This window comes from Dicentrarchus labrax, unplaced genomic scaffold, assembly GCF_905237075.1.
Source record: "Dicentrarchus labrax unplaced genomic scaffold, dlabrax2021, whole genome shotgun sequence".
In the NCBI taxonomy this organism is placed as follows: Eukaryota; Metazoa; Chordata; class Actinopteri; family Moronidae; genus Dicentrarchus; species Dicentrarchus labrax.
The window spans coordinates 5,999,033-6,024,756 of NW_026136716.1; the positions used below are offsets into that span (position 1 = coordinate 5,999,033).

The following is a 25,724-nucleotide window of genomic DNA, read 5'->3' on the forward strand; positions in this document are numbered from 1 at the left end:
CTCTCTCTCTCTCTCTTTCTCTCCGGGGTAACTATGGCAACGTACTTCGCTGATGCTACTTCGTGGCAAGAGAGACGTCGTCAGTCCCGATTTAAAATGTGTTTCATACTAACTTGTGTTATATTGTGTGATCTGAACTGTTGTAACAGGCGGTGTAAGTAAACGTTTTGGTTTTTCAAAAGAAAACTCGCGTTAACCAACACGTATGATACAACAGGTATGAAAATAAACGTGTTTTGCGTAGGTCCTCATGGCCGGTTAGCTCAGTTGGTTAGAGCGTGGTGCTAATAACGCCAAGGTCGCGGGTTCGATCCCCGTACGGGCCAATTACCTTTTTTTTTTTTTTTTTTACACAAGCTCACTCTGGCCGATTAAAAGCGTGAATGAGGTGAATGAATTAAATAAAAAGTGAATGAGGAAGTACTGCTTCTTTCCTGGGTACAACAGCAGTTTCAAGACGAGGTAATATAGTATAATTTGAAAATACACTGTAATTTACTACTACACAATTTGGAACAATTCCCTTTAAATTAGCATGCCAATACCAATTTCCACAAATCAATCACATCTGTATATACAATATAAAACATATAACGCCAATTCTATTTTTATTTAATGTGTATTTTGTATATATCTGTTGTATCTGGAGCTGCTGTAGCAGTGAATTTCCCCAGTGTGGGATCAATAAAGTCTATCCTATCATATTTTATTCAATGGATGCACAACAGCTGATTCTAAAAAGCACTCAAAATTCAGAAGAATCCCCCCTGTAAGTGTGTACTTTTCTTATATCATGGTTTAATTTATTATATTGGTTTATTACCACTGATGGATTTGTTGCTGTATAAACACCATTGATCCCACACTGGGGAAATTCACTTGTTATGGCAGCTCCAGATAAAACACAGCAGATAAAGGGGGAAAAAAATGCACATTAGATAACAAAATAAAATTGAAAAATACAAAATATGAAGAAAGAAATAGAATTAGGGTTGTATGTATACTATACAGTTTTTTTTATACAAATGTGATTTAAGTTCAAATAGAAAATTGCACAGGTTACAGAAGGTTAAATATATATACAGCAGTAATTTAGCAGAAGAATATAGGCTAGGCAGGGCTATGCATATACAGTGCAGGTCTAATAATAATGTGCACGTAAGAAATTATCTTTATAGGCTATATGAGTATGTAAGAACTATACAGTACAGTAATATCTAATCTAATCCACAGATACCTCAAGGATATTACATTCCCAATCATAACCAGCCCAAAATTTGAAAAGAAACCCTCTTTTACTTCATTACTAAAACAGTATTTATCACCAATTAACCACATTTTAGTACAAATTCCCTTCATCCCGGGAGGTGGCGCTGTGTACCCGCCCTGGTGGCACTTTCTCTCCCCCGTCCTGACACTGTAGTGCCGGGTGCCCGTGCTGGAGGCGGTGTGTTTCTCTTTATTGTTCCAGTGGAAAAGCCCAGTGCACGGTTTCCCCACATTTGTCTCAATGGCTACCGCACAGAAACCACGTCCCACCTGAGAGGGAGCGGTTCGACGGAGACTTTCCTATTGAACAACTCAACCGCAGCGCACTGTGCGGGATTTACCACCGATTGGAAATTAAAAAAAAAAAAAAAGCTCTTTACAGACGGACAATCTGTGGATCCTGAAGAAAGACGGGGGTAAGGGAAATCATGCTATCCGGATTATGAACCGAGGTTACACGTAACCTCTCTGGTATTCCTTATGTGGTGCACACTCAGGTTTAGATTTAGTCATATTCATTGCATTGTATGTTTCCCCCGCAGTTTAAAGCTCCTTAAGGCAACAGTGCGTGATGTTTGATGAGCCCGATATCTTAAGCTCGCTTCCACTGCAAACCAGCCTGTTCATTTTCCTAATCGGCTGAGCTTTAGGAGGTCCAGCAGAGCTTCTTTTACTGTAAGCTTAATGATAGACAAGGATAGCCCTCCTCTCCTGTTAGTGCTTCAAACATTTACCACAAAGTTAATATTTAGTGGGTTTTAAACTGGTTTATACTTTGTTGGGGGGTGGGGGGTGTTTAGTTTCTATTTAGTGGATTTTCCCAGCTGCCTTTTCCATTCAGACCTTACAATAGGCTCAAACTTGTCATTGTCACCACATTCACATTAATACTGAGCACACATATATACACACACACACACACACACACACACACACCATTCCTGTCTCTTGAGTGCCATCAGGTTGCCTTAGCCTACTGACATCCGTACCCTGGCCTAAAGGATTACTCTGCTAACCTACATCCATGAGGCTTGCACTCTGCCAACTGTACTCTTGGTGCCTTTTGTACCGTCTGTTTCATATCACTTGACAAAGCTGCTGTGTGCGTGCATGCTCCTTGGCATTGTCACCCAACGTCTGGAGAACGTGGCAACTGCAAGGTGACAACATCAGCTGACAAATAAATCCCTATCCTTTTATCGATCTGCTCTTTTTGTACCCCTTCCTCCCCCTTTTCTGGGTGAGGTCAGAGCATAGGGTCAGTGGGGAAGCAGCAGCGCCCACGATCAGCTTTGTCTTGCTCATAGGCACTTCATTTTGCTAATGGTTGGGGGAGCACGAGTGCCCTGTTGCCCATTCACTTCTGTAGCAATATCACACCCACAGCACCAGGAGAATTGGTGTTACACTCTCTTTCTTTACGACCTCACAATAGACAGTCTCCTGAGGGCAGTAGAGCAGCTTAATGGCTCGGCGGGCGGAGAGTGTCACCTTGATAAAACGTTGTACCAAAGCGCAGCCATTGATCTGCCAAGACCCGCTGGTGTAGGCCTGCTGTGTTGTGGCCTTGATCTGGCCCTCACCTTTGCTCGTCAGGTTGCAGTTGACGCCTCTGGGTGTCATTGGTCATCAATAGCTGTTTATTCAATGAGATGGATGTAGTCCCTTTATGGTCTTTAGCTAGTCCTTCATTTGTTCTTGTAGATTTATTCTTATTCTAGGACAACGTACCGTATGTGGTAAATATTTTAAATGCAAAGTTCACTTGCTTAGCTATTCCTGGAGCTTTTGATCATATTCTCCACAGAGTTCCTCGGTGAATGCAACACGCTCAGATGTCATCACGTTACAGGACCTCCTTCAAGTGATAACGGATGGTCCAGGAATAGATAAATAAGCTGACCTTATTTATACCGCGTAAATCACCGGTTCCAGCGTGTCAACTGTGAATTTCAGCTGCTTTCTTCCTTCTTTTTAAAACGATTTTACTATTAGTAAGCTGAATATGAATACATTACATTAGGCGTTGAGGCATTTGGAACTATTTTCTGACATTTCATGGACTAAATGATTGATGGAGACTACATATAAGTAGATAAAATACGGCACAAAATAAGTGACATGTAGTGAATTTCCAGTAGGAACACTGTTACAAACTTCACTTATTTAGCTTAGCAGTGTAGCTATGAAAACCCCTCACTGTACGCCACATCCCTTTTTAGATAGTTTCAGCTTTTTATCTGTGAGATCCTCTTTTATAGCTCAGGTTTCCTGTTTTTTTTGGGTCACTTAATCGTTTGTGCTCGGATGATTTAGTTTCTTTATCTTGTGTTCTTTGTAAACCTGCTTATCAAAGTGTTGATTTGTTAGACCTGTTTTTTTTTTATAGCTGGCAAATGTCGCCTGTTATGCAACCTGCATGTGAATATTCTAACCCAGATTATGTAATGCTGTATTTCCATTGCAACGTATGTGCCACCTTGGTTTATTTGAAAAATAGTCAAAATTACTTACTAAGAAAAGGATTAAGACCAGATTTGTGACCTCTTAATGCCTCTGTCACATAAAGCCTTCTCTGTAGATGCACACACACACACACACACACACACACACACACACACACACACACACACACACACCTCACATCCGATTCCCAGAGCCTGGCTTCCCTCTCACAAACTCTTGGGAAACTTTCAGCTAACGCCAGTTCAAAGGCTGCTTGAGAGGCCTGGGTCCCTCCGAGTTAAAGCCCTGCTGCTGGAAGCTCCCACAGTGGCTTCCTTTGTGCCCGTGTGACCAGCTCGCTCTGTATTCCTCTCTTGCTCAACTAACTCTGTGCATAATCCCCCCCCCCCCTTTCAGCCCCTACTGAGGAGGTGATGAACCTTCTGCCTCCAAATTTCCACCCTTTAGTTGTGAAATTGATCCAAAATGGAGGATAACACTAAATTAACAAGTAGTGTGTTATTCTCATTACAGAAAACTTACCGAAAGAGGAGCCATTGTCAGAGCAAGAATGAGCGTTCTGCCCTAAAGTGCTCTCTTATATAGTTGCTGTTGTGTGTTTGTGGTTTAAAAACACTCTTTAAAAGCCTGAAGTTTAACCTGTTGATGAGTTTGTGTTGAGAGACTGAAGACGCGCAGGCAACAGGCCAACTCTGCAGAATATGACCTAGTGCTGTTTGTTGGTGTAATTGGCACCTGCTTGTTAGTGAATGATTAGGTAGAGGTTTAAAACTGGCTCTGAGTTGTTTTTCTTTGAAGGGTGACGCTTGAAGAGAAGTAGGCGGCCCTAAAAAACCGATTATTCAAGCACCTCTTTGTCAGGCAGCACTCTTGAATTTGAAATATTTAATATTCATTAAAAGTTGCTTTGTTATTTAACTGTCAGACAGATACTCTCCAAAAAACGTGCCGAGACCGAGCTACTGATGAACAACCGAGCAGAGCGTTTGTTTCAGCGTGACGTGGAAGTAGCACAAAAGAACAAGCAAACGTTCCCACAGGTGTAATGAGTAACTTGAATGTCAGGTCCCTTTTATTGTCAGGTCACTTCCTTGGCCGGGCTCCAGGCTCCAGTTTCAGCTTTTGTCACTGAGGTGAAGAGAGGTACCTGTTTGTGTGTGCAGGTGAGAGGGATTAGTAAATCTCGCCTTGGAAATAAAATATGAGATTAGGTGTGAAAGAACAAAGTGGAGAGCCTTCTTTAGAGTGTATATGCACACATTTAACTGCATATGTTTTTTGTTTGTTTACATAAGGAGTATGCTGTATATATTTGTGGTAACTGATGCAGGAAGAAGTCCACTTTCACACTGAGGTCAGAGGTCAGCCATTGAGCAGCTCCCCTGGAGCTTGCACGCATTCACAGGCTGTGTCCCATTTCCGGGGCCTCTTCCTTTGGACTGTCTGGCCTTCAGAGGACTCTGGAGTCTCTGCAGTAGAACTGCAAGTAATTATTTTCATCATCAATTAATCTGCTGGTTACTTTCTCAATGAGTCCATTGTCCAATAAAATGTCAGACGTCTTGAAGTTGTTTTTTTTTGTGTGGCCAACAGTCCAAATCCACAAAGAGAGAGACAGTACAGAGAAAAACCCTCACATTGGAGTAGCTGTAACCAGTAAATGGTTGATGGTTGAAAAAAATGACTTAATCGATTACCACAATAGTTGCCGATTCATGCGTTTGATTAAATGTTTCAGCTCTGCTACGTATCGTAGGATGAACCTGCGCTCTCTCCTTCACCATAGTGTCGTTGCGCTTCCCCTCTTAGCCTCACAGAGAAACGTGACCGGCACTCAGTGGGTTTTTAGGATAGTCTGCAAAAGACCGCAAATTATACACCAGTTTTGTTCCAGATTTGGGCAAGAGAAAACTGTGTTTCTCAGGCACATTTTGGAGGAGATGTTGGAATCAGACAGCCCCTCCAACCCACTGACATACTCTATTTGTTCTTGAAATATGGACCTGACATTGGACATGGTGAATGCCTTGCTGCAGGGTGGATCTGTGCCGTCATGGAGAGTTTGATGCCGGTCAGCCCTGCTCGCTGCACCACCAATGTGTGCCCAAATATTTAGAATTGCTTGTTTATGTGTTATCAGTATTGCTCTATTTTTTTCCCCACCAAGAATGTTTTCTGAAATGAGGATGTGTGCTGCTTGGGGGGGGAAAGGCAGAGGATTTTAACCTGTGACTACAAAAAAAGATCTAACAACCTGTTAATCAACATGATGGTCCCAATAGGTCCCTAATGACGTATTGATTTAGCATTGATGCAGTGACTCTGGGCGGTACCGAATGTGACTGAACTGAAGATGTAACAGCAGTTTCACAGATTTTATGTGATCTTTATTGTCCCGTACACTACTCATGCATTTACACACACATGTAAAACGCTGTGTTTGTGTGTCGGACCAGTCCCCCCCCCCGACTGTCTTCTGAAACATTCCTCAGCCGTGATGTCACCAACCGTCTGAGAGCATATTTATTGTCTGAGGTTGAGGTTTATCAAGGGTGAGATGGCGGTGGGGGCGCTGAAAAGTTTGTGTGTGTGTGTGTTTTGAGTCTGAAAGAAGAGAGGTGGGGGTGAGTGTCTTTGTGTGTTCTCAGACCGTATCTCATCTGCCCCACTTGTGAAGCTTTTGATTCAAGTCTGAACTGGTCTTAAACTGAGCTCTGTGTTTGGTTTGTAGGAAACGCAGTAAATCCCACCTGCATGTGCTTGTAGCTGGAATAAGTGTGTGTGTGTCTAGCAAGGTGTGAGACATGTCTGTCTGCTTCTATGTGCATTGGCCAAACTCTTAAGTTCAGCTGTCATACTGTACGAGGTCGTTCTAGTCTGTGGTTTATACCCTCGTTTCATCATCCTGACCAATAAAAATAAAAAAAGAATCACCACAGAAGAACTCACTGACTAAATGTCTGGTGGTTTTTACATTGTGAACGGGCAATTTAAGCTAGACTGAATAAATGTGGCCAGATTTCTCGCACATTTCTTGAGCTAATTAAGTTTCCCTCCAAGCAAAGTTTTACTACATAATAGAACCTCTTATTCGCTTTTTAAATACGAGACAAATGTTGTATTTTTTCTCCACAAGATGAAATGCAGTTTATCCAAGAAAGCAACTTTTAACCTTCATGTTCTCAGGGAAGGTTGATGGGAGCTGTTTTTCCTCACAATGCTCATGTATTTTTTCATCTATCAAATCCAAAACGCATTTCCTATAAAAAGAATACAGAAATACCTTGCAAGGACCTTGTGTTTATACATTTACCAACGCACAGGATGTGATGTAACTGCTCTTTAGGACGAGGGCCTATGAAGAGGCTTGGATGTTAGAGGAAATGCCTGACCGTTCTGGCTTACAACTGCCTACTATGTGTTTAAGAAGCCAAAAATACAGAAAATCACAGTCTGAACAGATTGTTGCAACTCCAACTTTATTTAAAACTATTCTCTTCTTTGTCCTCCAGACGTGAACAGAGGTGCCTGCAGCTCGAGAGCCCCTTACTGTAGCGTCCGTCACCATGGTCGAACCAGCCGACAGGCCGTCTGCAGCCGGACAGAGGTTGGGCGCCCCTGAAAGCTTTGGGGTGTCCACCCTGGAGCCAGGCCTGCGTGCTCCTGCCCAGCCTCCAGGGAGACAAGTCTCCATTAGGGTTCAGATGCTTGATGACACACAGGAAGTCTTCCAGATATCGGTGAGTAATATGTGCATCATATACCGTAGTATAACTGCTCCTTGAGAGTTCACTAAATACGCGCCTGTGTTTCTCATTGGTTATGATCTTTTTTGTGAACTCTTCACAATTAGGGTGTTACTCTTGAATCTTTATGTGTTCTTTATGTTTTCATCCATGTTATTTATTGGTTATGTGGCTTGTTGGAGGGCTAAAGTTGCTGTCAGTTACACCAAAAACCTCACAGATTTCACTGGGTAGCTGTAGTACTGGTTATCCTTGAAAAGAAAATGTGCAATAAATCCTTATTTGAAACTAATCAGAGGCTTAGAGTGGCACAGTGTTTGGCCTGAGACTGAAAGATACTTTTTGAGAATGTTTATTACTTTATAAACAAGCCAAGTTTTGCTTAAACCTGTTTGATAAGTCCAGATCATTAATATGGGACTTAAGTTTTGGCAACATATAAAGGAAGCATGTGTCAGTCCGTCTATCATCTCATGTATTCATCAACCTCCTGTCACACCCCCACATTAATGACTGATGGAAAAAGGCGCACTAAAAGAGAGACGCAGCTTATCAATGGGGACATTCAAATACTTTTCCCTCAGTCTTTATGTAATCCATCTCTAGTTGTGGAGGAGGAAGAGGATGTTTCAATATGTCCATTTACCTTAAGTCTTATCTCATATCTCCACTTCCTGGAGATCCACAGGAAATGGAATAGCAGCCAGCATCCTGTCTAAACACACCAAACCTACAGACCCCTTGATCCCGCCTCATAGACAGAAACACACACCGCAGCCTTTACAATCCTTCTCTGTCTTCATCTCAGTTTTTCTCTCAATATATCGCAGGCTCTGCTCATATATAAGTGAGTCTGAGGCGCGCCTTAGTGCACAGAAGCTCTCGGCTTCCTAATGCTGTTTAGTGAAAGGGGTCCTCTGAGAGGCTGCATAGGCAGCAGCTTTAATGACATCAATGCTGCGGTGCTTTGGTATGTCATCTGCGGGTGGGAGTGGTCTTGAATTACTGAATTTAATGTCTGCCGCAAGCTGACAGAGAGTTTGCTTTCATGCCCTCCTCTGCAATTTGCACGCCTTTTAGAAAACCCAGCCCGCTGCTTTATGAGCTTAGAATTTGGGGAGTTTTTGTGATGATAATTGAGAAAGATTCCAGCGAGTCACCGTCTCAGCTGGCTTGTAGAACATCCAGAGCTGCCAGTTCGAGGAGCCGTAATTGGCTCCTGTGAAAATGCCAAGAATGTATGTGGTTGTTAGTGCCTGAGGATGTGTGAGTGGACAGCTTGACAGAGGGTTAGGATCTGTGTGAAGGATGTCATCTGCATGTGTGTTTTTAGCATTTTTCAAAATCCTAAATTGATGTCTTCTCAAATTGATATAAGAGCTCAGAGGTTGTGGTTCTCCACAAAGCAGCAGCAGCAGCAGCAGGCCTCCTTATGACAGGGAAGTCTTCTCCCCTATCTTTACTGTCCTCTGCCTTTCACACACACACAAATTACATGCCCTATCTCTCTGGAACATCTTTAGACGTCACTGCTCAGACCACAGAAAAGCAGAATGCATCAGCTGACAACAGCAGCATGACCAAAAATACTAATACTGCCCTCAGACACACACTCTCACACATTATTGTTTAGGTTGAGATTGTTTGTTTGCTGTCACAAGAGCGAAATGTGAACCCTGCGCCTGGGAAGACTGGGAATAATAATGAAGTGGAGGTGAAAGGAAAAAAAGGGAAAGTTGAGGAACACTGCTCAAGTGAAAAAGAAGTGAGGAGAAAGTCATGGAAACCAACTAAATTAATGACTTGTAATGTTTTCAACGCTTATCAAAGATGCAGTGAAATAAGGGATGCATTGTCTTTTTAGTTTGACTCTCCTAATCTGTCTTTTTCCTGTTACAATGCCTTCCAGTGTATTTGTGCAGTAGGTGTAGTCTAACGTGTGAATCAAGAGATAAGCCTGCAGCTTACACTAATGTTGGCACCGGATTGGGCATTTTCTCACTACAGGGAGGTAAAGTGGAAGGCTTGCTCATTAACGGAGCCTGTTATCTTAAAAGCTCAGCCAGGGTGGTTGCAGAATGGGACTCTTCATACTGTGGCACTGTTGTAATGCTGACCATGGTGAATGTTAACCTTTTTTTATTGCATGTTTAGTTTAGTTAAAGTGACTTTAAACCCACTGCCTTCTTACTTTGTGCACATAAGGCATCACGATTCACTCTTACATGTGCTTTTCTTACATCATAAGTAGCATTAAATGTGAAGTTTGTGTTATTCAGTGATATTTCAGCAAGGCAGATAGGGATGCACCAACTCGGTTTTTTCCCTTCTGATAACAATACCTGAACTCAGGCTATCAGCTGAGGCCAAGTACTGACTATTCCACATGTGCATGGCTACATCTTTTTTCTTCTATACTTGTGTTACATGAATCATCTGGAGTGTTTTTCATTTACAAAAGCTGGTAAAAGTTTGTCTTTTTAAGTGTGTAAGCTGCTCTCCTTCATCCATTTTTATATACTATATATAATAAAACAGGTAGTGATAAGTATCAACAGTATCGTTATGCATTGATGTTAGCTCATGGCAGCAAAGGAGCAGAGCAGAACAGAGTCTTTGATGGTGATCGGTTACGTACCCGATCCACTTAATAAAGTCAGTATTGGGCCAATGCATGCATACTCAGGGCACATGGCTGTTTACACTGGTTAGTTTGAGATCACGATGCCACCAGTAGGCTTCTGCTGTACATCAGGAAGTACAGGCTCCTTATTTCAATTAGGTTTTTACAGAGAATAAAGCTTTGCCTTCAGGGCTATTACATACACAACATGGGTCAGTGAATTCAGCTTTAATAATTGATAATTGGATACATTCAAGTGCATTAACAGAAAAAAACATTCAAAGCGTTCTGGTGCAGCATGCGCTTCAATAAAGTAACATCTCTTGGACCCAGGTGGTTGACACCGAGGGCTCCGGCTTTCATCCTCAAAATTCTTTGTTATGATATATCTGGTGTTTATAAAATCAGCTGTATCCTCGGGCTTTCAGTTGGGAATGTGGCCTCCTCTCAGCACTGTGAACTAACAATGTTAGCCAGATTCTCACGAGGGAGTAACGTGGAATCCATTAGATAAAAAGGAGATCCCACAGAGTTTTAGCTGGACTCTGAATGGAGCCTGAATACAATTTTTAAATCTAATGCAGCTTTTCTCCAACTTGCAATGGCAGGAAAAATCGGCTATTCAGCTCCTGCCTATAGCACATAGTGAATTTGTTCATTGATAGTTAATATTTTTAATTATTTATCATTATTTTCTTTTTCTCTCTGAGCTGAACCTGAGAAACAATTACATTGCTTGAGTAAACATTACATTAATAAAACATTGGCACACACTGCATTAGTGACCACTCTGGCTCCACACTGACATACACACACACACACACTTCAGGGCTTCATTATTAATGTGGAATGGAAACAGCATGATAGAGGAGTGTGTGAGTGCAGAACATCGTCACTCACTCCCACCTTGTAAATAATTGAAGATAGTGTGTGTGTGTGTGTGTGTGTGTGTGTGTGTGTGTGTGTGTGTGTGTTGCATGGGGAACAATGGATGGTTGTATGTATGTGTGTTACTCATAAGCTTTCAGTTGGTTTCACCTGTTCTGCCGTAATTCAGTATTTGTGAAACCATTAACTGAGCCTTTTTGTGGATTTGAATGCAACTGCTTTTGCTTTTAGCTGTGCAGTGGCTATGCACGACAAACCTCAGACACACGATATTCCTCCTCTTTCTCCCAACACACAACTTCAAACATTTGTTTTAACAGTTTTAATCCGTTTAAGCTGCGGTGTTGTTTACTTGTATGACAGAGAGAAACTTTGTTGTGTGATTTGCCCTCACAAGTAAAGCTTCCTGCCCCAGATTCCCTCAGTTCATCCTGAGGTCACAGCATCAGTGATTGAGGGAAAGGAAACCATTTTGTCACTCACACCTGTCTCTGGTGTTCTGATTCTGCAGTCCTGTATACTGTGTTTACATTGGTGGATGCATGCCTTCATCATGGGGACTGCTGTGAATTTTGAGTCGCACGTGCACCGTCCTGCTGCTGTAAATACTCAGCCGAGCACCAAATGTGTATTAATCCACAGCAGAAAATAGCCCCCAACAATTACAGTAATCTTGCTTGAGTAATGATTTCTAAAAGCTACAGTGCCCAGAGTGAATGGGTGAGTGGACCAGAACAAAATAAACCTGACAGAGAGACTGAGACCAGGAAGGAAGAGCAAAACAGTGGGACAGAAATTACATGTTTTGTTTTAGGTCAAAACAGCAGGGATATTAAAAAAGAAAAAGCTATGTTTTTAACATGCCTGTCTTTTTTTAGCCTTGTGGATTTTGCCATGATTTTCACACATCTCATTCTCTAGTCAGTGGATCTGCAGCTGTGGTTCACTATAGATTTATCAGATATCTGTAACATATCTGATAACATATGTAGTCCAAGTGAAAGCTCACATTATGATGACAAAGATGAAGTCTTACTGATTCCCTGGGGAGCAGTTGAGCTCAGTTAAGTCTGTCCCCCATGGACCTTCAAGAAAGCTCAATGGTTCAGATGATGGATGTATAATACTTACTGTATGGTGGCTGAGACCTGCATATATAGAGCCACATGTACCCCGACAGAATTCACTCTTGCATCTGCTTAATCCATAAATTGTTACTGAGGGAGTATGGGGATGTTTTTTTCCTTATTAGTCAATGGTGTCTAGCTTGCTTACTTGACCTTAATCTTATCCCATATATCTACATCAACATTGACCTTCTCAGTGGACGTCTTTAAAAACAGACCGTCTGATAGCAGGAGAGACTGGACGAGGGCGTGTGTTTGCCTGTATGTGGGAAGTGCAATAAGTTCACTGTGGGGTTTTTGTTGCATGATTGGATTGTGGCTTTATGATCTGCATGGCTCCTGACCTTGCGTGTGTTTTTTGTTGTTGTTTTTTTTTATCTAAAAGAGAGCTAGTGGAAGATACAGGGCTACAGGGGGGGATGGTTTATGAGGATTATGATGATAAAACCGCTTTATAGACAACATTTGATGGACTAGCAGTCCCCCAACGGCCATGATAAATGAGCTACAAGTCCCCCACTACATTATGCACAAACACACACACACGCTCACTCAGTGTGGAGCAGTTGACATTTGAAATGGATGGGCCTTTGTGCTGTCGGCTACCTTGGGAGTACATGACACATGTGGAAGGAGCAGATACGAAAAAAATGAGAAAGGAAGATTGCTAGTCAGTCACACCTCTAAGAAGTGTCCTAAAAGGTAAAAGGAGCAATGAAGTGACAGAAAGCTACAACGACAGACTGTGAAATTACCGTTTAATTTTGGTTTCTCTCGATCGAAATGCGTATATTTATCGTTTTCAGGGCAGAATCTTGGCATCGTGTTGTCCAAATTCTTTAGCACAGACATTTCTACTCTGTTAGAAACACATTTGTGGGTTAACTGTGTCTCATCCCTCCTCCTCAACAGAGGTATGACTGCCTCATTGTTCTGCTTCCACAGCTGAGACCTCGGCTATCAGGCCCCAACAAGAGCAGAGGAAATGAGTTTTATTGTAGCCTCCCATTAATGAAGTAATATGCACAGAACCAGACAGTAAAAATTATGTCCAGATTTGTCATTCCAGAGTTATTTTTAAACTTTGTGTTGAACAACAAACTTATTCAGCTAGAATAAGTTAGCTAGATGTTTGTATGTCCTCTTCTGCAGTCTTTTACCCTGAAGCATGTAAAAACTCAGCTGAGATTCAGTTATTTTAACTGTCTTGTGTTTCCTTTTATAGACCTCCGACGATTATCTGTGATAAGAGATGAAAAGTGTGTATTTGACGCTTCGAGCCAAACTGTGATCTTTTTTTTTATATGTCTTCTAAAGTTGGCAGGAGTCCTGGGTGTTGTGTTGCAGAGGTTTGGATGTGTGGGTACATCCAAGGTGATGTTTAAAGACAGTAAAGTGTAGTCATTTCAAGGTGAGGCTCAAACACTGGCTTTATGATCTCTGTAAGTTTATGACCCATCATCTCAGCATGGCACAGTGGAGATTTCTCTTCTCTTCTTGCTCTCCAACTACCCATCCCATCTCCAAACCCTCGCTTCTGATCTTCCAAATAATCCCTTTCTTTCTTTCTGCTTCCTTGGAGCGCTTACAGAACTAACAGTAGGTTTGGCAGGCCTCATTCATCATCATCCGGAGAGACCTGCTCTCTCTGTGTGTGTGTGTGTGTGTGTGTGTGTGTGTGTGTGTGTGTGTGTGTGTGTGTGTGTGTGTGTGTGTGTGTGTGTCTGTGTGAAACCCCCGTTCCCTGCTCAATCCAGTACCGTAACATACTTAAACCTATATTGATGCTGTTTACATGGGCTCACAAGGGTCACATTAAATCATGTTACACGGTTATGTGAGTTTATAGGCCAATGTGCATGAACATACTGTGTACAGAGCGTGCATGTGTGCATGCTACGATCTGCCCTGCAGTTCAAAAGACTCTTAAGACTAGTTAATTAAAGGTCTATTAAAATAAATATTTGATTAGATTTGCGGATGTAATATCCTCCCCTTGATGAGGCTCTCGTAGACAGGAATGGGGGAATGAACATGACTAAATTATGTATTGTTTTTTCAATCATTTAAATACATGAGTGATTCACCATCCTCTCTTTGCACCACTGATTTCCACAGAACTTGAACTGCATCATAAAAATTTGTGCATCATGGTTTCTTGGCTTTTTCTGGCCCAAGGTACTGTTTTCAGATCCCATAGTTGACCTCATGCTAAACCCCTTCTCCAGACAGCAATTGGCCAGTCAGAGGTCATCAACTAGGCATGACAGTCCTGTCAAGCTTTTATTTTAAAGATTCAACCTACTCCAGAGACCCTGATAAGCTCTAGTTAGCTGCTTGGGACTCAATTTTCACAGTTTAGCAACCGTCACTATCAGACGGAAACCTCATATCTCCATATCTCCATATTTCAGATTTTTTGGTGGTCCGGCCGAAAAAATAATTAAAAAAGGAACAGCGTAGTTTAGAGGTGCTACCCTTACAGCGGCAGGATCTGGATGGCCATTGCCGTAGTCACAATCTCTTGGTCCAGATGATTTTAAAAAATTTTGGCTCAGCCTTTTAAAAACCTATCCAGTCAGACATCATTCAGTGATGTTTCTACAAAAAAGCCAAACAAAAATAACTGTAAAGTAAATGTAGCGAGTGCGCCTCTTCCAATCGGGTTGCTGTAAAATATCTGTTTGTGGTGTCTAAAATGTTGGAAATGAAGTGAGAAAAGTCCCCTTTTCTGTTTAGCTCCTTAAATTTCTGGTCTCCATTAACACTGGAGTCAGTGGGGCAGTTGAATGGCACTCCTGTCACGTTGCAGCTCGTAGTGCAAAATATGTGAGTCTGTTTGCTCAGATGGTTACATTTTATGAAAGGAGGACAAGTTTTTGTACATTTTGATGAAAAACCGATGTATGGAGAGTTAAAATTGTGTGAAGAAAATTAACTTATAAAGAAGAGTTTAACAGCTTACCTGTACCAAACAAAAAACATAAAATTCTCAGTCTTATATCAGTTCCTATGTGATGTCCCAACCCCGAATTTTAGGAAAAATGTGGATGCAGCGTGCTTGCATACAGAGTCTTACACAGAGGAACTGGGCTGTATTATGTAATGGTTGGCATTCAGTATCTCATTCCTGTGGTCATAGACCTCAAAGAGGGACTTCTGACTGTGGACTGACTTTCCTCTCAGCTACTTCTACTCCTTATTTTTCCTTCTGACCCCAAAGTTTGACCTGCCTGTAGAGCAAATGAAGATAATTTCACCATGGGAATCAGTGAAGATTCATACTGCTCAAGTCTAAAAAGGTTGAAAGAGGTCTTTTGGCAGTCTGTGAGATTGATGAGATACCTATCGCATTACAGCAAGACTTGGACAAGTAGGTGCAGTATCGCTGTTTCAAGAGAAGCTTGCATTTTGTTACATTGCTATTAAGGTGGGTGTGTGCACGTGGAGCCACGTGGAAGCATTTAGACGTGCTGAGTTCAAAGACAGGGCCACAGACGGGTCTGCCTCCGAGCTAGGAAGAAGGGAATGAGCCAGCGAGACAGACAGATTATTGCTTAGTGAGTGGAAGACTATTGCTGATGGAGAGACAAGTACTGAAAGGGAGCCGGATGGGGGGAGGAAAGAAATGAAGAGGGCCCCACTGAGGGACAAAAAAGAGACGTGGTGTTACACTCACTGCGACAGAGAAAGAGGGAGATTGCTGTGCTGGGAGAGAGAGATGCATACAGACACACATCCGACTCCCACAGAAGCCTTTTGCATTACGCCAGTAGCCAATGAATGAGCAGACACTGTCCACTCTCCTTGGCTGCAGATGGGATCCTTTTTTTTTTTTGTTGTGTAATTGCAGTGAATGAGGTCCCAAGTGAGGAGGCCAGGCGAGCCAACAGTGGAAGAGCTGGGCCCCATTTAGGGAAATCACTGTACCTCCGTTTCACTGTGCCACACAAAACCACAGCAACAAATTAGGCGATTTTGTGGATTATGTGTGTGTAGTAAAGCTTTGGAGCAGCCTGCAGCACATGGTGAAAATTTCACTGCTATTCTTTTACAAGTTTGTCCTATCAGAAGGGATATTAATTATTTCCTGTGTTTGAAAGAAGTTGTGGTGCTTTGATGCTTAACATGCTCTAATAATATATCCCGCCTCCCTGTCATCACAACCCCTATTCCAGTTTGGACTGGTAATACCTCACTGTTGTTGTTTTAAACACAATGGGAAATTAACATCAGCCGCTAGCCAAATGCTGGGAGGTTTATCATCACTAGCAGACGCCCTGGACGGTAGCCAAAACTCATTTGGAGCTCCTGTTGTATTTGAAAAATGAATCTGGCCAAGGTTGTCTGGTTAAAGAAAATAAAAAAAACAAAATTAGTTGCTCCACTTTGTGTATTTTGTGATACATGTTAGTGGTGGACACAAGAGTTAGCTGCAGGCAGCCCTTCTGTTTTCCCCAATCAGATAATTTGCCCATGCATTATAAGGTTTGACTTTTGATTTTCCCTCTTTTCCACCTGAAAACTAGAAACTGAGGCAGTGAGGGGGAGTCAGTCTGTAAAGTAACCATGGACTAAAATAAGCCTTTTCTTTCTCTAGTATGGGTTGGACAGGTGTGTGTATGTGTGTATATATATATATATGTGGAGTTACTGGGTATTGTGGCTCCTCTTTCCAGCTGTCTCTGCTGCCATAAATCTGCACAATGTTGGAGAAGAATAGTTGTGTCAGGGTTTTCCCTTGGCATAAGTAATAAAGTCCCTGGTACGGTAGCTTGTATTAAAGGAAGGAGGGCTTTAATTCTCCCCAGAAACACACCACCCATTAGAGAATCAAATAAGAGTAATTCATGCTACTTCTGGGTCGCATTACCATCTAAATGGACTAAAACTGACCTGAAGTGTGGGGAGTGAAATGTGTACGGGAATTACGTGATTCCTCAGCATGAGAGTGTGGGAACCAGTGCTTTAGATTAGGAAAGAATTGCATAAGTGGGAATGCTAAGAGTTTAACAAGCAACTTAAACCCCAAGTGTCAGCTTCATTATCCTAAATGAGACTTCTCCCCCTTGGTAAGTGTTAAGCGTTGCTCTTTATTAAACCTTTTTCTAAGGACGTAGAGCTCAATCTCTGTCACAAATCTGGCCCTGGCCCTGGATCTTTACTCCTAAGTCTGTTGGATGTTGTTGAGTTTGTGTGTGGAGGAATGCTGCACTGGGTTTTCTTTTAAATAGGTGAAGTGTTGCTTAATCTCTTTCATCGCTCCCTCCTCGTCTCCCCGTTTGGATGTTTTCCAGAAGCCTCAGTGGAATTCAATGGCGTCTCCCCTGCTGTGTCCCTGAGTCTCCAGCTGTTTGTTTCTCTGAGAAGCTAGCAGAGGAATGTAGCCTGGGTTGTGATGTTTGGAGGAAAAAGTAGTTTTCTTACTTTTATTATGACACCCTCTTTCCTTCTTTCTCTCAGACTTCATGCCGTTTTCTCTGTCAGGCCATTTCGTCATGCTCAAGTCTCATGATTCTTGCAGATTTCAAAGACAAACCCATTATAATTCACTTATGAGGGGACTGTTCCTTTACAGCTATAATTGGGAATTCCCAGTATTGCCCTTGAATGATGAATCACTCTCACCACTCTGCTGGCTTTGGCTGTCACTGATTTATTTGACTGAAGTGTGATTTTTCTTACCCTGAAATTGATTGAGTGAGCTTTCAACTTATTCGGGAACATTTCATTTGAAGTTAAGAGGCTCCAGAGATTGTGAAGAGAATAAATTGGTGTTTATGTGTGTGTTGATTGACCTGCTTTAATGTCACTGAGATACCCAGTTTTCATTTTTGAAGATTCTCGGCTGTGGCGTAATTGAAGTGCTGTTCCGTACTTGTAAATCATCTGTGTGTCCTCATAACCACACACATATATGTGCCTACCGCAGGCTTAGTTTAATTATTCAATTGTGTTTCCACACCCTATTTTTGCACATAATTCATCCGTTTCAACAACACGTGCACAAACGAAAACACATGCCAATCTTAGGCATCTGTGACTTGCTTTGAATGGCTGGTTGTGTGCCGTGAGGTGATTCCTTCTATCTGAGTCATAACCGTGCCATCTACAAACTGTGCTGCTTGGGAATGTTAAAAGAATGTCAGAGGACAAGCACCGCACGTCTTTGGCATAGAAGCAACCTTAAAAAGCTAAACCATGGACCGTAGCGTGTTCCTACAGCAGTTACTCATGCTTGAGATAAAAGCTTGTACCATTTGGTCTGCTGTTTCGAATTTGTCATCCGGTTCCTCAATGGAGCTCGAGGAGAAACAAAGCAGCCCTGGTGCGAGATTTACAGACCTCATTATTGCACGAGGCGTAGTACAAGCGTACCCACCGCCATCCTACACGAGACACCAATTGCTTTTTAATGGTACAGCACTGTGCGTGTATTCCCTTCTGCTGCTTGATTTAATTGTCTGCCTCAAGTGTGCCGTGAGCCTTCACGTCCACACACACACGCACACATATTGCACACTAAAGACACACCTTCATCTTCGTAGCAGCCTGTAGGCATTTTCATCATCCCCCATCAGGGTGTTGCCAGTTTGATTTCCCACAGTGCCTTGCCGTCGCTGCTGACAGTGCTTGCAGGTATTTTGCCCCACATGCTGTTTATTCAACAGTCCAGTTAGACATATGTGTGTATGTGTGTCCATCTGTCTGTGTGTGCGTGGACCCTGAGCCCTTTCCCTTGTGGCAGCGTGAAGGAACTGGCTTTGACGTCTTGCCAGTAGGTTAAGCCGTTTAACCTAATCCGAACGAAAGGATCCCATTGGTGGACAATCGAGGAGGGAGGAAGCCTCTCCCAGCTGTCCTGCTGTTCAGGGGTATTTTTTCCTTGAGGGGAAGTTGTACAGTTCAGGCATTCTTTAGCCTCATACCAGGGTTATATTAAATGTAATGAACAAGGAAGGAAGACACCACCTGGTTTCAAATATGTTTCATTTAAATCACATGAAAGCCATAAAAAACTAAAAAGCCTGCTTATTTGCAACAGGCTTTGTAAATACCCCCCTAGGTGTACTTCGAGTGTTCATCATTCAAAGTGATACAACAATATCAACAGGCTGTGGGGACATTTTGTTCGCTCTGACACAAGCAGATCAGTTGCTGGGTTAACCGCCGTACAGTCCACAGTGGGGATGAAGAACAACAGCGGGGGATCTTTGTGATTTGTCTTCTCATATGAGGAGCGAATGTCGTTGCTTCAGGCAGCATCAAATAAAGCAGTACCATCAATTCTGAAGCTGAAGAACGAGCACACTGGCAAATACTTTAACATGACACTATTAAACAAGATTTTATGGACTACTGTGCTTGGTCCTTGCAGAAAATAGCCTCTGTGTTAAGGCTATTAAACATTGCAAAGACTCATTATTTTGAGCCTTGGGGAACCAACCCCCAATCTAGCTCATTTTTACATTTCCCAGTAAATGATTTGGGAATTGGACAAAATAATAGCACGCTTACTGATGGGTAAAGTAGATAGAAAAACAAGAACTCTATGGATTTATGCTTCGATTGTCTTCCCTAAGAATGATTTCTGTAGTTGTGTCATGCCTCACTTTATCTTAAGCTGCGTTGTCTTTGATGATTTTTGGCCCATTGACCTGCAGTTTAGCAGCAGGACACTCCATTATCTCTGGTTTCAGAGTTTCATGGTGACGACAGAAATAGAAAAACAGATTTACAGCTCAAATTACTGCTTAGTGCGCACAATCACAGCCAGACAGGAGTTTGGTTAAGGTTCAGGTGACTCCCTGGCGCTCTCCCAGTCCCAGCAGGGTGTAACTATCTCTTTCATTTTCAGGCCTTCCATATCTCTCACTGCTCCCTCCTTGTCTCTTTGTCACAAGCCCTTGAAGTTGTTTTTACTAATCCCAATTGATGGATTTCCACAAATCTTTTCTCTTCTAGAAAGGTCAAATTGTGAGTCAAAAACATCCGGTAATGGTAAAGTAATATCTGACAGTAATAACAACACATTCTTTCTCTCATCTGCCTGACAGAGAGCTGAAAAAGATCCCTGCTGGAATTCATAGCAGGGGACTGAAGAAAGAAACTGAACAGCTTTGAGGTGTTTTTTTCCCCCACTCTTTTCCCTCGTGGAGTGGAGAGTTCTTATCATCAGTCTCACCCATCTGGTTTCTATCCCTGTTGACATTAGTCACGACTAAACCTTTCAAACATGCCTCTGCTTCATGCCAATTTGCCTCAAGCCTGATTCTTTTGTTTTATGCATGTCTTGAGGCTTTATTTTGAAAATCACAATTCTTTAAGGACAGTAAGATATAGATGTTTTAATTTCCGGAAAGCTTGATAAGTCTTGATGCTTAGTTTGTGCTGCAGTGGACCAGCTCAAACCAGTGGCCTTATTTAGAAACTTTTATACATTTTTATTATATATCATAACCCAAAGTATGAATACTACAAATTGCATATATGTTAATTTTTTATTTTGGGGGGGGGGTTCATAGGTCATTTGCATCAGTGACGCTGTGGGAGACTCTGTAAACCCTCAGCATGCCACGACAGATGGTGAGAATATTTTGCTTGGCTGTGAGTCGCAGGGCAAGACAGGATCCAAAGACAGGAAGAGTGAGGGGAAAATATTAGAAGATAAACAAAATAATTAATAGGTAAAATATGTCTATGTAGGCTTTTATATAGTAAATGGAAAACTCACATAGAGAACAGAAGAGGGAGACGACTGGTGTGACTGTGTTGCTAACTACTAACTTCCTCGGTTTCCTACTATAATTAATGCATTTTAATGAGCTGTCCATCTCTAACATAAAGGGAGCTTGGGTGCAAGAGAAACGGTAACAAAAGGAGAGAATAAAGACCGAAGAGAGAAAGTGAAGTGAAATATATGGAGGTTTTCTTAGCTATAGGCCTCAACGGGACTGGATAGTAAAAAGAAGAGAAACCAATTACTTTGATGTATCGCCTCCCGGTTTAGCCAGCACTGTGGGAGAGTTCTTGGATTTAAAGGGAGTAGGTTTGCTGAAACTTCGGTGTGTTTTTGCTGGCTTGATGACTATGCTCGGGGTGGGTTTTGGCAGAAAGGCAGTCTGATGAGTAGACGGGCATGCTGACAGCTCACTGGCATGTGTCCCCCCGATAGGCAAAGAGCCATGGGCCAATAACTGGATGCCAGACAAGAGTGAAAAGAAATCCAGAGAAAAAGAAAGCGTGCAAGTTAAAAACAAGACCACATCTTGCCTAATTGCTAAGCAGATTGTATTGTGTCATTCAGTCCAACACATTTCAGCACCTATCTTTGGAGCCGTTTGGTCCCATTGATTTGGCGCTTTTTGCTGACACAGTCGACTCCAGCCTTGTTTATTGTCAGTAACACAATCCAGAGACACTCACTGCGTGGGATCTACCACAGTCAACGTGCCCACTGACCAGAATGGATATATTTATACATATGGGGGTTATGTGTCAGGGGCACCACTATAATTTTGAGTCTAGTTTGCTGCAAAAAAAAAAGGGCATGAGTCATTTTATGAAAGGTAAACAAAAGAGGAAGCAGTTGCCACAGCTGCAGACAGCCTCAGTGTTTTATTAGGAACTTTTGTTTTTGTTTTTTTGCTGCTCTCTGCTGTCCCATCAATAAAAATGTGTTGTGCTTTCCTCGTTAGCTGTGTCACAAACAAGAACATTGGATTTTTAAAAGCTAAATTGTTGCAAGTACTCAAAGCGTGCTGGCTTTTTGCTCCTTTTCCCATGTCTGGAGCTATTTTGATGACTTCTTAAGGCTCAGCTTTTCCTTTTTTTTTTGCCAGGCTTGAAGCCAGATTCCAGCCTGGCTCACTGATGGACAGTTGGTTGTTAAGGCTCACTGCTAGACCTGCTCGCCTTCTAATTATCTTAAAAGACAAGAACCGTGTTGGTGTGAGGCCCAAAAGGAGCTGTGTGAAACTGGACCCTGCCTTTTAAAGGGCGCGACCTTGGCCTTTGCACGTTGCTTTTACAGTCCGGAGTTGCAGCAGGAAAGTCTGACTTCAGACTCTTTAATTGTGTGTCTGCATGCGAGTGCACATGCCAGTGACTGTTTCGCTGTATGCATAAGCAACAGATGAAGTGCTCAGTATGTCTGTGTGCAAAGCATCATTCCACATATGCTAGATGAGACGAAAATCACGCTCCAAGATATGATAAAAATGTGTGTCTGAGTGTGTTTTTGGCTGAGTGAGAATGGCTCATTGATGGTAGTTGCTGAATGAAGTGATTGTGATTTGAACTGAAAGGACTTCAGTCTGGTCTCCACAGGGCCTGCTCTGCTCTGCTCTGCTGAAACATTTCAACACATATACACAGCAGTTATTTTTAGACCTTGAAACTCTCAAACTATGAGACTTGAAGAGATTTGCCCGAGGTGCTCTGTCATTAACATCCTCACTTTCCCAATTTGTTACCCAGCAAGAGCAAAAACCTATATATATCACGTTTGACCTCGGTCGGCTGAGCATTTCCTCTGCCGAGACTGTTGCCAAGATGAGAGCAGATCATGAGAACAGGCTGAGTGTCACTTTAACTTAGTAAGCAGCGTTTGCTCCACTGCTTACTGTATGTGCTTACAGTGGTGTTTTTGAACAGCCTGAACGTACAAACCCTGAAAGGGCAGAGAGCAGCTTCATCTACCTGCTTTTAAATGCTTAGTAATTGCTAGAACTGAGTGTGACACTTTAATCCAAAAAATGGCTGGACCTTTTACTAAGAAATTGACCACCTGAGCCTTTTTGAAGCCATAGAAAACTGTTTTTTTCCATTTTGAGGGCTGAAGCACAGAGCTTTACACATTATTTTCAGTCCCCTGTGACTATAGGCCTTTCTCATTTCCCAGTTTGTGCATCCTCAGTTCCTCTCCTCGCATCTTAGTCCCTCCCACCAGAGCAGTGAGAGGAGTCGAGGCGACAGGCATTTAACAAAATGAAATGTCCTTGCGTCAACTGCACAGCTGCATCTTCTGTCCATTGTTTTCTTATAGACTACCACTGTATCTTTCTCAGATGAGCATAACAGTGTTCATAACAATTATTCATTTTATATATTTACTTGTAATTCAATTCACAACGTAGCATAATGGCCAGACTCATAACTGTCTTTGTAGTGTTACTGTGTTTACTGTCTTTTATGTATGTGTTCATGTATTTGAGGAGTTCATTTTGATTCTGGGTCACAGGCGGGAGGACGGAGGAGCGAGGACACGATGAGGCACAAATTAGAGAAATGAGAAAGGCCCCCTTCGAGAGTGGATGTCTTGTTTAGTTTCCCATTGTCCCACTCTCATTTCCTGTCTCTTCCGCGAAACTATATAAAAAGTGAAAGTTAAAATGTGAAATCAAACCCAAAAGGACTTGATGAGCTCAAATGTGGTTTACAAACCTAGCTCTATCATGTCTGACATCAGGCTTTAAAATGTTCACTTTCCATCCTCTCTCTACTCACAGCTTTGAAGTTTGAAGCCTGCTTCTTTCAGTGGGTTTGGCCAGTTACTGTATGTTGTTTTTAGAGGTTTGCTTCAGTGCCCAAAAAGAGCTGATTCTGAACACGCCTATGAGGTTTAAGTCCCGCTTTCCAACACTTCTGCTCTCACCTTTTCATTACAGCTCCCTTTCACAAAAGTTTACACTCACTTTAGGTTAAATTTAGGCTCTGAGGTTTTGCTGCAACCTTGTCGTTGAATAAATTAATTCAGACCAGACCTGTGAAATAAGATTTGGCAGCGCTTGCAGAATTGAGTGTCTTTATTGAACCAGTTGTGTTTAGTCTTTGCACATGGCTGTAAGAAGATACAGCAGCCTGTACGGTGACACGTCATGTGTTCGTGACTCCTGTGTTATTGTAACCAGGATTGATATCTGAAGAGTTCACCACCGTTCCCTCAATGACATTCCAGTGTCTTACATTACTTGAATGTGATACGTGATATCTCCCCAATGCATGCACACAGGCTTACTGTAGCTATTGGAGAAGGGTTTGCTGATATTAAGGGAAATTACTTTTGCCCAAAACATACTTGGAAGTCTTGCCTCAGTCTAATTAAGTTCATCTTCTAAAACATGACCTGCTGCACCCCGTTTCCAAATGTTCTCCTGCTCAGGCTTTTCTGTGGCATCCTAATCATTACTTTGTACACACAGAAGTACAAAAAAAGTCAGCCTTTCTAGGTCTGTCTTTTCTCTATTTCTCTCAGCAGGTGTTTTACAAGAGTTAATTTGTGTCATGCAGCTCACAAATTCTGTCCCAGTTTCCTCAGTCTGTAAAATCTCTTAACACCATCCACCATCTTCCTCTTCCTTTCTGCCTCAGCATGTGTGTTTTGGGTCACACGATAACGCTCCTGTGTCTCCTCCAAGCCCAACACTGCTCTGCAGAAAACTGGACCCTGTATTGTTGAAGTTGGACGTTTCTTACAGGAGTTTCCGTGCAAGTTTCTAATGATGCAAATTTGAAGCGTGCATAGCTGACCAAGAGTACTGTTTAATAAAAAAACAATGCAAATGAGGGACAAAGAAGTTATACAAATAGTTTTTAAGTCGTGAGGACAAGAATTTGTTTAGGGGTGAATCAATAGAGTGAATGAAACTAATACATTTGTGGCGACAGCTTGAGGAAAAGCAAGAAAAAGAGGAGTTTGACCAAGATGTCTTTATTTTCCATCGAGGTTTCTTTTCCTGTGTCTCCTTTCCTGTCTTTAAGCCGTGTTTGCTCTCGGATTCTCCTCCAACCTGTTCTCCCCCACTTCCTCTTCTCCTCTCCCCTCTTAACCTCCTTTATAAGCCAAGATTACCTCCACCCAGACCTGGATCCTGTCCAAACTCCAGAGATCCTCAGGCTTTGCATATGACAGTGGCATCAAGCTCCCAGCCTCTCTGTCATAGCATACAACAAACTATCTGACAGCCAGCCAACATTGTTTCTGGAGACCTGGGTAGAAAGTGTGTATGTGTGTGAGTACAGTATGTGGGAGTGTCCCTACAGACAGACTGACCACACAGAAACAGATGGACACACATACGCACACGGTAGCCAGATGGTGACAGACTTGGCTCACACTTTGGCCCTCACTGCTCTGATTCCTCTCCTCCTCATTTTTCTTCTCACCACTTTCTGCCTTCTTTACTCTCCACTGACAGCTTTTTTTTGATAGTGCTGCTATTTGTGCAGTTTTTTCCTCCATCCTAGTTGTACTAAGTCACAATTTAGTAGTTACATATGGCTAGGATACAATCAAGAATTGACTATTGCGTGTAGATCTTAATTATTATTTATAAGCAATAGAAATTATACTTTACATTGATGTAAAGGACATTTTAAATCTCTCAAATGGTTAAACATTGCAGCAAATTATGTGTACCAAACAATCTACAGGTTAATACTAATAGGCATTCTCTAAATTCAGTCAAAATACAAAGATATTAGAAATATTATAAAGTCGTGGCTTTGGATCAAAATCCTTTTGATGTGATGGGGCTTAAATTTGGATGTGTGAAATACTCGCAAACCCTTTTTATTGAAGGAAATCGAAAGCGAATGTTGAAA

At 42.1% G+C, this 25,724-nt stretch overlaps 1 protein-coding gene and 1 non-coding gene across 4 annotated transcripts in view; both read left to right on the top strand.

Moving 5' to 3' along the window:
• Positions 1-252: 252 nt before the first annotated feature.
• Positions 253-326, top strand: trnai-aau (transfer RNA isoleucine (anticodon AAU)). Its single transcript has one exon. It is a non-coding gene; the product is annotated as a tRNA-Ile (tRNA).
• A 1,123-nt stretch (positions 327-1,449) lies between these two features.
• The window catches only part of LOC127378548 (FERM, ARHGEF and pleckstrin domain-containing protein 1), a 53,547-nt gene continuing 29,272 nt past the window's right edge, over positions 1,450-25,724 (top strand). For all 3 annotated transcript variants that reach the window (XM_051427450.1, XM_051427452.1, XM_051427451.1), the window contains exons 1-2: positions 1,450-1,685; positions 7,248-7,475. In XM_051427450.1, coding sequence (XP_051283410.1) covers positions 7,302-7,475 — 174 coding nt within the window. In that variant the 5' untranslated portion in view covers positions 1,450-1,685; positions 7,248-7,301. The remainder of the gene's footprint in view (positions 1,686-7,247; positions 7,476-25,724) is intronic.